The following is a 14727-nucleotide window of genomic DNA, read 5'->3' as shown; positions in this document are numbered from 1 at the left end:
TGCTGCAGTATCTTGACGTGGGCTCTGAGACTGCTGAAAGACTGGGTCTTTTAATAAGGGGGAAAAAATATGTAAAAAGGAGGATTTTTATTATTGTGGCAAGAACAATGATGGGGATGCCAAGATACTACTGCCTTGCAAGATAAAGTGGCACATGTTCTACACAATAATGTGTACAATGTCTGACGACTTTGGAAATCTGTTCTCAAGCAGATTTCCCAATAAATTAACACAACAAAAATACTTTCATATAAAAGAAAGTCCAAAGGATTTTTTTTAAAGTAAAAGCAAAACCTTCAGGGACTATATTACTTATCTCTCTCTACATATATAATCTCCTGAATTTTTTTTAAATAAATTTATTCTTGTCTTAGAAAAATAAAATGAGTAGCCAATTTAGTCAACGGAAAATATCTCACAGACTTAAAAGCATGCCCAGCAAGCATAGCCTTGTAAGACTAAATTAATGTTAAATCAAAGCAATTTGTTACTAAACCAACCTAGTCTGCAATTCACAGTTGATTACTACAAAGTGTATTTTTAAAATTTTTTTTGGCCCATATAAAAATAACATATTGCAACTCAAAGTGCATTTTTAAAATAAACAATCAACTATTTTTATCAAATAAAATATTTACACCATTTGGTTTTTACAGTCAGAAATGCGCTTCATGCGATGACCATGGGAACATCATCTGAAAATCCAGTTATCATGGGGGCTTCATCATCCTCATCTCCTGAAAAACAAACCCAGAGCGCTGTTATGCTGCCCTCAGCGTTTCAAGGGGCACAACTAAACAGGCTACCGAAACTGGCCACAAAACTGCCCTCAAAACCAGTATACTGTGGCCTCGCTTGTGCTCTTACCTGGTTGTTATATCTGTTATATTCAGGTTTTAACTGATGTGCATTAGAGGGAGAGGTTTAAGTGAAGTTGCTACAAACATTTATCCTGGGCCAGCTTTGTGATCTTAGGACAAGATCAAATCCATAGAGATTTTTATGCCAAAGGTGGCCCAAAGCATGATAGAGAAGTTAGGTCTTGCACTGATTTCACATCCTTAAGGCTGTCTTGAAATGCTATTGCATGAAACCAAGGGCTACGTACCTAAATCATCTCCCGAGGAGAATATGGCCGAGCCCAGGCGGGAGCTGTAGTGGCTGTTTGCAAAGGCAGTGAAGCTGTTCTGCAGCCGTCTGTGCCGCATGTACAGCACCACGAAGCCAATCCCGAGGGTCACCAGCAGCAGGAACAGCACCGGTACCACGATGGCAGCGACGTCTGTGGATCTACCGTTTTTTGCTGCAGAGGAGTCCTCACCTAAGATGAGGGAGGGAGAGAAGTGCCATTTGCAACCGATAGCACATTTCTCTAGTGAGTTTGTGAGGCTTTCATTAGTCTTTGTTAAGGACGATGGGGAAAATGCCAGGGACTTACCAGTTCCTAGTTCATCATAGAGAAGCGTGGCTGGCTCGCCGCACATCTGCCCGCTATACAGGCACCTGGCCTGAACGGTGAATGAATAGTTGTGACCTATCTTCAGGTTGGAAACTTTGAAGAAGTTTTCTGTGGTGTTCCCGAGATAAGCCGTGATGTTCATCAAGCTGTCAAACATGTGAATCTCGTAACCCTGAGAGTTGAGAAAACAAAGACACAAACCCCAAATCACTCAGCTGCAGAGGTCAGGTTTGCCCCTTCCGACAGGGCTTTGAAACTTGTTTTTCCTCCTGAATCTTGCTTTGATGAAATGCGTTAGTCTATCAGCCGGGAGAGAGCAATGTGGAGCCTCCTCCAGGCATCCCTGTAAGTGTGCATTGACCTTGGCCAGTTCAGGGAGGAGAGATGATTTCGGTCTGGCTGGTGCACTCAGTTCTTAGCATCCACCCGAGACCACCCAAAACACAGACTTCAGCAACACTGATGGCTTTTTTGGCGTAGTTTGCTGCCTGTCTGGGCCCTGACAGAGAACATGTCACAGATTTTCTATCAAAGTCTAAATAATGACAAAGACACTACTGATGTGCTTCCTGGCATGGTGGAGCAGTGTCCTATTCCCAGTCCTTTCACATGTGTGACAGCTGACCTTTTCCAAGAGGATAATTATGTTCCTAAAAGGTGACCGATTGGATCTATTGGCTTTAGTGCCTTAGTTGTGATACGAATTGAAGTGAGCTTTACACAGAGGGCTCATCAAGGCCACTTAGGGGAGCAGAGTGTACTGGTGTATTTTAAAGAGTCTGCAAAAGGAGCCTTGCAATAGGTTTGTCTGAAACACTGCCTGTAGGACGGGAGAGACAGCATAACTTACCCGGCTTTCATTGAAATTACTTTCCTTTAATGCCAAACTCTTCCAAAAAAGCAGAATATGGTCATTTTCTGTTATAATTTTTAAGGCGTCTGGTGCAGACAGTGGAACTGCAAATGAGAAAAAATGGCAGGCAGGTTAGGTTTTAACACTGGTGACACTTTTCTTTCGGCTGAGAAACAGCAGTGGGGTCATTGCTGAAAGTTAGTATTTTTTAAGGGATCAGCACAATACTCTGCTTAGAAAAGGGCTGTACTGGAGGAGAGGATACTGTGGCATGTAATCTGGTAGGACTTTTTCAGTGGGTTTTTATGGTAGGACAGTAAATGGTACTTCATGGTGTCTACACAGCCAGCCAAACACGTGTCTTTCCCATCTCCATCTAGGCAGGAGAAAAACTCCCCAGCTATCGTTTGAGAGGCTTCCTCTCTGCTGCTGTTGTTCGGGGGCTTAATTGCCTTCCCTGGGAGCTACAGGGAGGCCTCTCAGAATTGGGCTTTGGCTGTGGGAGAGGACCAAGAGATGCAGAAACACTACTGCGGCCTCCAACCAGCGCAGGGGTGGGATGCATGGTGTGTGGGACGGGCGCTGGCTTCCCTCTAGTGGACACTGCTGCAAGGACTCGCCCCGGCACCCACCCAAGTACTACTCTTCCCTTTACCTGTGTTGATCTTCATGCTGGATTCTTTGCTCATATTTCCCAGTTGAACAATCACGTGGTATTTGCCTCCCGGTTCAAGTTTCTTAATGGTGTACTCCACCGTGCTGTTCCGGGTTTTTACTTTGTAGATTTTATCTGTTTTTCTTACTAAATCTTTAACTGCGACAGCATATAACTGGAGGGGGAGGAAAGGCACACGCGGTGAAAGATCTTACTTTCCTGCAGACTTGCTAGCAATCTCATACAATGGTAGGACATTAGATGCGGGAGGACAAAATTTAAATTAAACCATGCCTGCGCTCTACAGAAAGCCTGGGAAAGAAGATTTCAAGCCTCTTGCTGGACTAGCTGGATCCCTGCCTGAGATCAGTATTTACAGATACAGAAAATGGAGTTACTGGAACAGACGAGGGCAGGAGGAAAATCTCCGGTTGTATTTCTTAATGAATCATAAGGATGCAATGCAAACTCCTGCCCTGTCAAAGTTTCCAGTTTTGCCGGGAAGATTTATACCTTTAAACCTTTGCCGTTACAGTCTCTGGACCAGAATAGGAGTGGAAAGCTTGCTGAGAAAATGACTCGCCTTCAATGGAGCGAGACCTGACCGTACGCCAGCATGCCAGAAAACAGAACCGGGCTTTGTTGGGGCTGCGCCGGCGCGGCGGGAGCGGGAGGCAGAGCCCGCAGCCCGGCTGGCCCGACGCCTGTCCTGCTGACCTGCGGGCTGTGCTCAGGCACTGGCCAGCCTGGACTCCAGGGCAAAGCCGAAGCCCAGAAAGGTGTTTTAGCACATGCCCAAGTTTGCTTTCAGACTTGGTCAGCAACAGATATCCCAGACCTGACTCTTTTTAAACGCAGTGTGAATGTTATAGGCCTGAGCTAATGGCCAGTAATGTGAAGAGAGGAAACGCAGGTCTCGAGGTGTCAGCATCTTGACAATGACTATTTAGATGGAGGGTAGACCTGATCTCAGACTCAGCTCTCCCTCAGCAGCAGGGCAGGGATCTGTCTTCGAGCCAGGGTTTTGCGTGCAAAGGGACAGGGTAAGGCGCTGTGAGATATTACCATGTCCTGGTCGGGCGAATCGTAGGGCGATTCCCACTTAATGACCGCGAACGTCTTTCCAGTGTGCACTGAGTGGAGGTGCCGAGGGGGAAGCCGGTTGTCAGGGATCATCTTCACCACAACGTAGTCGGATGGTGGCCCTTGGTAGGGAGACATCACACGGACCTTGAAGGGATGACACAGTGGTTAATACTGTGCCTGCACCCTTCGGTAGCAAGCTACAGCCCGCTGTGCAGGTAGGAGTGGGAACAGAAAAGGAGCCTACCAGAAACAGGTACTGCTCATCCCGCTGCACGAGCACAGTGACGTTGTGGGAGGTCGTGGTGGTGTTGTGAGGGCTCCTGTACAGCTCTAGGAAGGACGTGGCGTAGAAGATGCCATAGACCTGCGGAGGAAGAGCACAACAGGGACGGTACAGAATTTGGCAAGGGCCGGAGCTCCCACCCAAACTTTCACTGGCTGTCGCTTTTTAGGGACATGACACAAAGACCCTTTTTCCTCTGGGCACTCTCTCCTGCCCAAGTTCAGGTTCAGTCTGCCCACTCACTGCTGCACTCCCCACTCTAAAATCCTGGGCTCAGCTCTGATAACACAGCAGTCAACTGAAAGACCACTGGAGCATCATGCTGTCTGTATTTCAGCCATTTCTCCACTGGATCAGTGGCTGAAAAAAACAGACAACAAGAAGGCTTTCCTTGCAGCAGGTGCTTTCCCTCATTTTTTGAGCATAAAATTTTCAGGGCCTTGCAATTCAATCCCTACAAATAATCCTGTTTTTAAGATTCTGCTTGTGTTTTGAGGCTCTGAGCTAGACCCCGTCCTGGCTGGTGAGAAAAGAGACTCAGTGCCTTACGACATTCCTCGGTCCGGTCCAGCTGCACTCCACCGCAGTCTGGTTGATGGCCTTGGCTTTGAGACTTGGTGATGCAGGTCTTGTCCCACTGGTCACCACATGTACAAAAGACAGAGGGCTGTCACCCAGCTCCGTCTTAGCCCAAGCAGAAATTTCATAGGGGGTGTGTGCTGTCAAATTTGCCACTGAGCAAGAGAGAAATGTGCACTATTAGGTGAGGGAAAGTACTGCAATGGCAGGGTGAGAGCACTAGGAGACGGTCAGCAGCATCAAACAATCTTAAACAGGAGCCTGCCTCTCTTGGTTTGTGTCTTGAGTCATTTTGAGTAATTTCCTTTACACAGAAGCACCTGGGACTCTGGTATCTAACCTAGCCTGTGCTTTTCTGTATCGGGATGCTTTCCTGTATCCAGACTGTGCACACCAGTGATTTTTCCAAACCAGAAGGTAATCTGATTAATAGGGACATGTACTGTATACAAGCCCAAGAAATTGTTGACCTTTTGCAGAGTAGATAAGGAACCACAAACAAAATGCTGTGTGATGAGAAAAGGCTGGTGCAGCTCTGGGGGATAAATCCCAAGTCCGCTTGAAATCTCCAAGTCCTAAGAAGAGAGGCCAAGGATTTGCTGGTTTGTCCTCTCAAGATTTATTCTTTCCTAAACAGAAGCTACTCAGTTGCAAAAAAAGAAACAAAAAATCCTATAGCCTTCTGTAAAACCTTCCATTTGGTGTTGACTAAAGCAGAATTTTACACTTTGCACAGAATTTACCTTTTTGGATGGACTTTTCTCCTTCTATGATCAGAGTCCTTTTCTCCTGCCTGTGTGTATCAAATGTCCAGTAGATGTTCACAACGTAACCGCTGACCTGTCAAGCAGCAAGGGCACGCAATACGAACTATCAGTTCAGCTGGTTTTGCATGCAGTGAGAGAGTCACCGCTGAAAGCCTTGGCATTGTATTTTCCATCCTAATTAAGAGAGCTGAGGTGGTTTGAGTAGTAAGATATGATTTGGCATGAAATAACTAGTTTCACAAAGTAATTGCAATACTTGAATAGGTGACAGCTTATCCCATCCAGTATTTACCATTTACCTAACGCAGGCCTTTTTTTCTTTATTTTAGTTTCAGAAGTAAAGGTAAAAATGTTACCTTGATATTAGTATTCATTTTTAGGCTGAAACTTATGGAGTCCTCGCTGTAGCTCTCAATGTGTATGACAGGTGGAGGAATGACTGGAAGGAAAGAGAGAAACAGCTGTTACCGCAGCACAAAGAAATACAAATACTTGTCGAGAGGGGACAGGTAAAATACAGGCTTTCATTATGACAACCAGCTCTCAGACCAGGAATCCCCCATCTTTCCAGCCCCAACTTTGCCTGTCTCCAAGACATGTGCCCCCCAGAGAAGACACCGACATGCTGTACCTCCATCATTTTTTCAGTCAGCCACCTAAAAGCTGCCTTATCTGTGCCTTGCTCAGCACGGGCTGGAAGCAGAGAGGTATGGGCACAGGTATTTTACTTCTGAACTCAGTGGGACAAGCTCATATCCCAGTTAACAGCTTCTGGCCTTCCGAGGAACTGGCGAGGGAGGTCAGGAGCTATCAGTGGGGACAGCTGCCAAACACTCGTGCAAAACCTGAAGTGAAAGTTATTACGGTTCTTTCTACCTCTGTTTTTCTAAGGAGGTACTCATGTACTTCATATTATCTGAATCTGGCAATTTTACTAGCATGGTGTTTTCTTTCCTTCGTCAACATAGTGAAGATGCACTTTTATCTAACAAATTAGCAGACAATTTTGACATCAGAATATAGGTTTGGAAGAAAAACTTGGCAGGAATACAAATGATTTCAAAAGGCTTTTCTAAAACAGTTTGGAGGGAAACGATTTACTGTGTTGTTTGAATTTATCTACTGTCAGGCTGTAATGTTGTGATAGTTCCTGGGAGCCTTAGTGGTCTTTTAGTGATCTAACCTACATGAGATGCAGAAACCATCATAATCATAACCTAAGAGGGAGAAGAATAAGCAAGCATCCTTTCAGCCAGTGTCAGCGAAGGAGTTAGTGGTGATGTGTCTGGCCTATCTGAAGGTAGGATCTAGCCTACACAAGTCAGAAGGAATCCATCTGCAGTCTAGGAGAGAGGGGCACCTTCTGGACAGGCTTCTCACCCACTTCCAGGGCAGTACATCCATCCTACGTGCCACAGAATTCAGAGGAAGAGTCAGTGACCTGTTCAGACTTGCCACTGAACTTTGAGGCAGCTCAAGTTAAGCGAAATGGTACAGCAAAGTTGTTAAATAGTGTAAAACGCTCGATAGGGAAGAATAAAGGACAAGGAGGTGGTTACGCATGCTGATGCTAACGCTTCAGGCTTATATTCTGCCTTTTTGCTATGTTGTCTGAGTTGACTGAAACAACAACATTTACCTTTGCCTTTTATGGTGGTTATGGATTTGGAATCACTCCAATTTCCCACTCCTCGACTAGTTACCGCAGCAACCTTTTCAAATAAGAGGGTTAGTTAATATGAACAAATGTACGCCGCCAACATTGTATAATGCAAACAGAGAATGAGGTTAGAGCAAGGTTACGGACGTGGCAGAGCTCATGGGAAAAGGACTTTGAAGCAAACAATAGCTTAATTACTTGGCAATAAAATGCTTATTACAGAGATAAAGCAGACTACTTTAAGTCAATTAAAGGAATCTAAGAGGAGGGAGGTGCATCCTCTTTGCAGATAACCACTCTCTTATGAGGTCTTTATGAGGAGTCCATCAAGATAAGGAGCTTTGGACTCTATCGGCCATAGCATAGGTAAGAATCACGCCAGTGAAGTCCATGCAAGCACTGAATCTAGTTCCAAAATTCGGAAACAGATTAGTACGGGAAGGAATACCATGGAAGGAAAGACTCGCTCCAACTGACTGCGAGAATAACACTGATTCATGGGGGGGGGGGGCATTTATCCCACCTCCCAGTGAACTCCCCCAAGAACCCATGCACATTCAGCACAGGGATGATGGACAACGGCAGAGTATACATTTCCCAGGGCTCACTGTGCAGACTTTCATTTCCTATTCTTATTACTTCAGTCTATAATTACCCAGCTTGTCCCATGTGCATACATTCCCCCCAGGCAGATCTGCTTCTTTTCCCAGTGATATAGTAAGGACCAAATTTATCTCTGGCCCAGATCCAGTGCGATTGCAGTGACATTGGAATGGGCAATTAGTAGTGCAGATTTCATAATACAGCCTGGCCTTCTGGGAGAAGGAGCACATCAAGGGCCTTAATTCAGGCCTTGAAACTATATACACTAGCAGCGCAAATGCCAAGCCCCCATTGTGGGTTGACATTAAAGGGCAGGATTCTAACAACATACTTTTTTAGCAAGTACTCGACTGTGCAGGACTTAGGCCATTTAGTAAAAAGTAATGAGAGCATACATAGACAGAGCTTTGAAAATACTCACTCTAACTATGTATAACGTGTTGACCTGTAAGTTCTTGATCTCAGTGTAGTTCTTGGTGGTTCTAAGGGATGACCACTCCTTGGATCCACTCGTGCTGTATTCCACCTAGGAGCACCAAAACAAGGGATGAGGGCTCCACAGTCAACAATACCACGGGGTGACAGGTCCCTCTGTGTCAAAATGTCACTAGAAAGAAGTATGAAAGCTTAGAAAGGGAGCCAGAAATGAAATTATGAACTTGAGGGCTGTGTCACTACCTACAGCCCTGCAGCATTTCTTCTCCCAATTTGCCCGATGCTCTCAGCAGATTTCCTCTACGAAATGTCCTATTCCTGGCCCACCCCCCTCTGCAGAGATCGCTGTGTTCAGACAGGCCAGCCCGCGCTGCTGTGAGCCCCCAGCAGCCTCCCACATCCCACCACTGATCCGGACTCGGCCCCGCCGGGCAGCAGGACTCACGATGAATTCCCGTATGAGGCCGTGGGCATTCACAGGGGGACTCCAGCAGCCTGTCACCACACCCTCAGCTTCTTTTTTCAGGGACAGCTGAAGGTTAAAGGGAGCATCTGGTACTAGGGGGAGAAACAGAGGTGTTAGTGACAGTTGCAGTTGTGTGTCCAGTTCACATGGGGAAAAGCAGAGTCTCCCTGACAGGTTGGGACAAAGGGGGATGGCCAAGCAGTCCTGGCTCATGGGAGATGTCTGATTCCTGCAGTTGTGTCCTGAGTCCCTTTCACCTCCCTCTGGAGCAACGAAGCCTTTTTTGTAACTGTGGTGAAGCTAGGATTGCGCTAAGCTCTTTGCTTTACTTTGCATCCCTTCCCTCACCTGACCTCCACTCTGCAGCTAGAAAGATCTTGCTCCTTGCGTGCGGTACTGAACAGTCCCACAGGCTCAGCACTGCACTGTGACAAGAGATGAACTTCCCAGTGATACTAAACCACTAAGTCATGGGGAAGAAAGAGGGCAGGCTGGTGCCTCAGTGCAGGACTGACTCTAGGCAGCGAACCCGCAGCCCTTTTTCCCAGTCCAACAAAATTCCCAGGCCTGTGGAAAGACTCCTTTTGTTCGTAACAGGGATACCTCCGCAGTATCTACTTTTTAAGCCGAAGCGGCATGCATCAGGTCACTGATATGAGCTGTGCAGGTCTGCTTACATCCTTCGGGTGCCCGCAGGGTGATGAAGTCGTTGGTGTTGTAGACTCGGCTGAGACACTGCACTTGGACTTTCACCTGATAGGTACAGTCAGGCTTGAGGACTTTCAAAACGCTATTGGTTTTGTTGCTGTGGGTTTCCAAAATCTTCCAAATGCTTTCACCGACCATCCTGCATGAGAGAGTCACACCCCTCCCGTCAGGACAGTGTTTAGTAACAAAGAGTGAAACCATCTATCTGTATGTTAAGAGCTTGCTGCTTAGTTTTCTTTTCAGTAAAGCCACACCACTGCCTTGAAAAGATGCTCTTCGAAAGCCTGAACTAAACATAGCTTAGTGACTTACAAGCACCGCCCTCCGAGGTTTTCTATAACTGCTGTTGCTCTAATTTCTTGACTTTGTTCTCGGTGTTGGTGGTCCCACAAAGACAAGACCCGAGTGGGAAAAAAACCCCGAATATAGCTACATTACTGTCTGAGTAAACAATCGTGAAGGAAACAAATACAGCTTTTCACAAATACCCCCTAGTTACAGCTATTTGGGGTCTCCTTTGCAACCAAGTATTAGAAGATTTTTCCAACCACAACTACATTGTGCAGCTCACAGTCTTTCAGGCCTGATTCTGTACGGTACTTTGCCGTAAACATGGGCATACTGATACCTGTGCTCATGCTTCTCCTAGCCCTTACTTGATACGAGTAGCAACGGGTCATGCAGTGTAATGGGTGGTGTACCTGTAATAGACGTTGTAGACACAGGAGGTCGAGGACATTCTTTTTGGCCGAGCCCACGTCAGAGTGACATCGCCAGAGAAATCGGCTGTCCACTGGAGGTTTTGGACTTTGTACACGATTGTGTCATCTAAGCAGGCAACGGGAAAAGTTAGTCTATCGGAGGGAAACAAGCCCTTTGCCCAGAACAGAAACAGGAGTTATGTTCGTAGCACAAACAACATGTGGAGGTAGAAACAGTAGTATGACTGAAGGGAGTATCTGCACCATTCAAATTAGATGTGTAATTTAGGTGGGCGTTATCAGTGGAGAAGAGTGGGCTCATCAGAAGGCAGTTCAGAGCAGGAACATATCCCTGGTGCTCTTAGTTCTCCCCAAAATGTCTTGGTTGTCTTTATGCTGCATCAGGTAAGCATCCTCTTTCCCCGAAGGAAAGATAAAGTGTGGCTGTTGATGAAATACTCTTCAGCATCATTTTGGAAGTGTATGACTGCAAACTGATCAGTGCAAGCTAAGTCACTCTTCTACTCGTGCGATGAACCTGTGCTGTCACTGTAAGCCATCCAGGACCTTTCTTTATGCGGTTTTCCTTATCACATCTCGCGTTCAGCAGAAGGACCCAAGCGAAGGCTGGTAATTAAGGCAGTAGTCTGGGGACTGCCTTAATGCGAGCTCTGTGGCTGAGAGTGCCGCCTGACCTTGGTAGAGGCATTTAGGGGATAACGGCACTGTGAAATCCAGCGCTGGCAGTGGTGGGGACTGGAGGTGCTTATCGGAAATGGCCCAAATCCATGCCCTGCTCCTGCTAGGCCATTCCCTGCTCTCTCCCTCCGGGGACCGTGTGTCGGAGCCCACATCCAAACACCGTGGCCTGGCCCCGCCTGGGTGCTCAGCTTCATTCCCAGTGCTGTGCGGAAACCAAGCGGAGCAGAGCCAAACTGCTGCTGCTTCGCTTTCCCTAACCAACTGGAAATGAAACCAAGCAAGCATGTGGGTCTGCGGACAGGCACGGCAAGACAAGCTATCTGAGGGAAAAGAGATGGATTCCCCTTGGCGTAGCAGCCGAGCCGTCAATCTCGGCAGCTCCTTCCCCCTCCCCTGAACCTGCTAGCCTCTCCCAATCAATATTTAATTAAGGAACTAAAACCTGATTGATGCTCAAACCCCCAAGCAGTTCAGTAGGAAAGTGGCTGAATCTCATGGCTGGCCAGAGACAGCGATTGATCACCGTTATCTGCCCAGGGCGGGCTGCTGTGTGCGTCCTGCCTGCCTCCGCGGGGCCACCAAAGGCCAGCGTGGGAGGACCAGTGATGGCAGCAGGGCACGTGCCACAGCACCCAGGGTCACCTTACAAAGGACGACAGAGCTGGAGACTACTGCTTCACCTGTGGGCCAAGTAAAATAGACAGCTTTGCTCCTACCTGTCCTAAAGTTGTTTTTCTGTGTCTGAGGCTGCTGGAAGACAAATTGTCAGTGCAGAAGCTGGCTGGGAAGTTTGTCCCAGCTGGTTATAAACGGGCGAGGAGGTAGCTTGGACAACTGAACAGAGGCAGATACGTCTAGGATGTTGTAAATGAAAGGTTACGTATCCAGGAGAGCACCTCTGTGTGCTAACACAGAGCAGGGCATGAGAAATGGGAGAGGGCTGCTGCTTACCGGTACAGTTTCTCTCATCGCTGTTGTCTGAGCAGTCCAGATATCCATCACACCGCTCTGTCACCATAATGCAGGCCTCTCCGTCCTCGCATTTATAACCATTAGGGCACAACAGGGTGCTGTGAGTAGCTGAAAGAGGCAGAATGGTTTCAGGACTCAAGGCAGGAAAGTTCCCTCGCCAGCACTGGGCTGTTTGCAGTGCCAAGCGCTGCTTCAAAAGCAGGCATGACGCTGGGGTGGCTGCATGCCAGGGATGGAGCTCAGGCAGAGTGTGTCAGTCATAGGGCTATCTCATTCTGGCTGCATCTTCTAGCATGGTAGCAGCAGAAGAACCTGGAGCTTATCCCACAACAACTGGACTTCTAATGGGAATGGCACTGGTTGGTTGGGCTTTTTATTCCTTTTTTACTGTAATGCTGCATTTACTGCAAGGATTTCACCAGCAATAAAACTCCTCGGTGGCTTCCCCATCCTCACAAAGAGCTCCCCAAGGGAAAGAGCCAGGGGAGACGCTCTCCCCTCCCCGCACTTACGGCAGTTCCTCTCGTCCGTGCCGTCCTGGCAGTCCCGCAGGCCGTCGCACCGCTTCCAGTTAGGGATGCACTTGTGCAGCTGCTGGCACTCGAACTCGAACCTGCTGCAGCGTCCCGGGAGCGCCGGGGAGGTGGCCGTCACGTTGGGTCCTGCACACAGCAGCGAGTGAGGAAACCACCCAAGGCACGGCCAGGCTGCCGCTGCCACCAGGAGGGACCAAAACCTGTCCCCAGGTCCTGACTCCACTAGATGGCAATCTCTTCCCATCTAGCAGGTAGATGGCTTCTGCTGGGATGATGCCTAAGCCATCCTCTCTCCTGACTGCAGAGGGCTGGAAAAGCAACTGGTTTGCAGGGGATGTCCTGCATTGGCTCAGAGCTCGGCAAGCCTTAGCAAGGACTGCAGCAAGAAAAAACCCTCTTTTACCTTCAGCATAGGTGTGAGCTGAAAAGCCACCCTGCAGCCCTGCTCTCCGTGATCTTACACAGTATCAGACACAACGGCATTTGAGCAGGGACCTGCGGCAGTAATTCATGCCTCCTGCAGGGCTGGAGCAGTGTCCCAGCTGGTGGCAGGGGGTCTGACACCAGGGAGAGGGGAGACGGTGGGCTTTTACACCACGGTGTAATTTAGCCCTGTTATCTGGCAAGGCTCTGAGACTGAAAGGCCGACAGTCCTTGCAGATGTGATCCTACAGAAAAAGGAAAGGGGTGAGGAGGAGAAAAGCTTACGTGAAGTAGGGCAGACTTCCTCATCGGAGCCGTCGGTGCAGTCCTTGTAGCCATCGCAGACCCAGCTGTTCACGATGCAGGCGCCGCTGTTGCAACGGAAGTGATTCGGTAAACACGTTGGTGGGATCGATGTAGTAATGGGATGAACTGGAGAACCTAAAAATACACCGGGGAGAGCTGATCCGAGATCCCTGCTCCTGCGTACGGGCGGTAAGCTGTGCCTGTTCCCAGCAGACTGAAAGCCACTATCAGCGGAGGGAAGCATGGAGCAGGCAAGGCATTACAAGCGCAATGTTTTCATCTGCATTGTATCTGCACAGCTCCTAATCAGGATTTCCAAAAATATGGAGTAAAAAGATGCATGAGAGTGCACACTCAGCCCACTCATCGGGGATTTCTGGGGCAACAGAGGCTGGTGCAGGCTGTGCCACGCAGCCCTGCGGGAAGGCAGCTGATGCTGAGCGTGGTCCTTCAGCATGCCGCAGCCCAGCCTCGACCAGGGCTCCCGCGAGCAGAGCAGAGCAGAGCGCCGTGTGCCCTTACCCTCGCAGTCCTTCTCATCGGACCAGTCCCCGCAGTCGTTCTCCTCATCGCACTTCCATCGGTTGGGGATGCAGTGCCCATTCCCGCACTGGAACTGGTAGTACCGGGAGCAGTTCGGGGCCTCTGTTGGGTTTTCTGACAACGAGAGGAGTCCTGTGAGCCTCAGTGTTATCTCACCAGGCTTTGGCACAGCTGAGGTGTGGGAGCATCTCAGGCCGGGCTACGGCTGGTCCAGAGAGCATCACCCTGTCTATTTGCCTGAGTAGCACGGGCAGGGTTCTTTCTCTTCATCTCCAGCATCCCCATTCCTCACAGCCTTCGCTAGCCTGTTGCCACCACTATTATGTCTGTGTGCTGGGTGCTTCATGGCCAGACACCACCTATGATCTCAGAACCAGAGCTGACAGCAAACTTCAGACAGAGCATGGCAGAAACGGAGAAGCAAACCCTGCAACTCTGAAATGAAGACGCAGCTGCTTCGTCTGGCTGGGTACAGCTCCACAGCTACCCAGGGAACAGTGGTAAATATTGAGTTTGGCTGAAAACTGCCTGTCTGCTTTGGGCTGGGAATCTGTGGAGTAAATACGGCCACATATGACTTAGTCAACCACAAGATGTGCCAGCCATATCGGGTTTTCAGTGTGCTTCACTTTACCTACCTGCAACATGAGCAAAATGATACTGATCTCCATGTAAGACACTCTGTGATGTGCAAGTGGAATGGTACACACACACACATATATATACATACACGAGTGCCTATGTAAAACATGAAGAAGCCAGTACTCTGTGCTCCTGAAATTCAAAGGAGGCTGGAGCTCTGGTGACAAGAGACCCTGAGGTACTGCTCACCACAGTTTGCTTCGTCAGAGTAATCACCACAGTCATCCATCCCATCGCACTTCCACACCAGGCTGATGCACACGCCGTTCTGGCACTGGAAGCTGAACTGGTCACAGGTCCGGTGGAACTCGGGGTCCTGGGCTGCAAGGCAGCACGGAGAGACATCAG

General features: G+C 48.5%; 1 protein-coding gene across 1 annotated transcript in view; it reads right to left on the bottom strand.

The window, feature by feature from the left end:
* Positions 1–532: 532 nt before the first annotated feature.
* The window catches only part of SORL1 (sortilin related receptor 1), a 38976-nt gene continuing 24781 nt past the window's right edge, over positions 533–14727 (bottom strand). Inside the window, exons 28-47 of the mRNA XM_050910937.1 lie at positions 14569–14700; positions 13717–13851; positions 13174–13329; positions 12442–12591; positions 11909–12037; positions 10256–10382; positions 9524–9693; positions 8826–8938; positions 8367–8471; positions 7322–7394; positions 6039–6121; positions 5659–5755; positions 4886–5070; positions 4298–4417; positions 4033–4197; positions 2968–3142; positions 2310–2416; positions 1439–1631; positions 1109–1321; positions 533–737 (exon numbers count right to left, since the gene is read on the bottom strand). Of these exons, the coding sequence (XP_050766894.1) occupies positions 670–737; positions 1109–1321; positions 1439–1631; positions 2310–2416; positions 2968–3142; positions 4033–4197; positions 4298–4417; positions 4886–5070; positions 5659–5755; positions 6039–6121; positions 7322–7394; positions 8367–8471; positions 8826–8938; positions 9524–9693; positions 10256–10382; positions 11909–12037; positions 12442–12591; positions 13174–13329; positions 13717–13851; positions 14569–14700 (2696 nt within the window). The 3' untranslated portion in view covers positions 533–669. The remainder of the gene's footprint in view (positions 738–1108; positions 1322–1438; positions 1632–2309; positions 2417–2967; positions 3143–4032; positions 4198–4297; positions 4418–4885; positions 5071–5658; positions 5756–6038; positions 6122–7321; positions 7395–8366; positions 8472–8825; positions 8939–9523; positions 9694–10255; positions 10383–11908; positions 12038–12441; positions 12592–13173; positions 13330–13716; positions 13852–14568; positions 14701–14727) is intronic.

This window comes from Gymnogyps californianus, chromosome 25 (genome assembly GCF_018139145.2).
Source record: "Gymnogyps californianus isolate 813 chromosome 25, ASM1813914v2, whole genome shotgun sequence".
NCBI lineage: Eukaryota > Metazoa > Chordata > Aves > Accipitriformes > Cathartidae > Gymnogyps > Gymnogyps californianus.
Note: the sequence above shows the minus strand (reverse complement) of the source record. Positions and strands in the feature narration are given on the sequence as shown.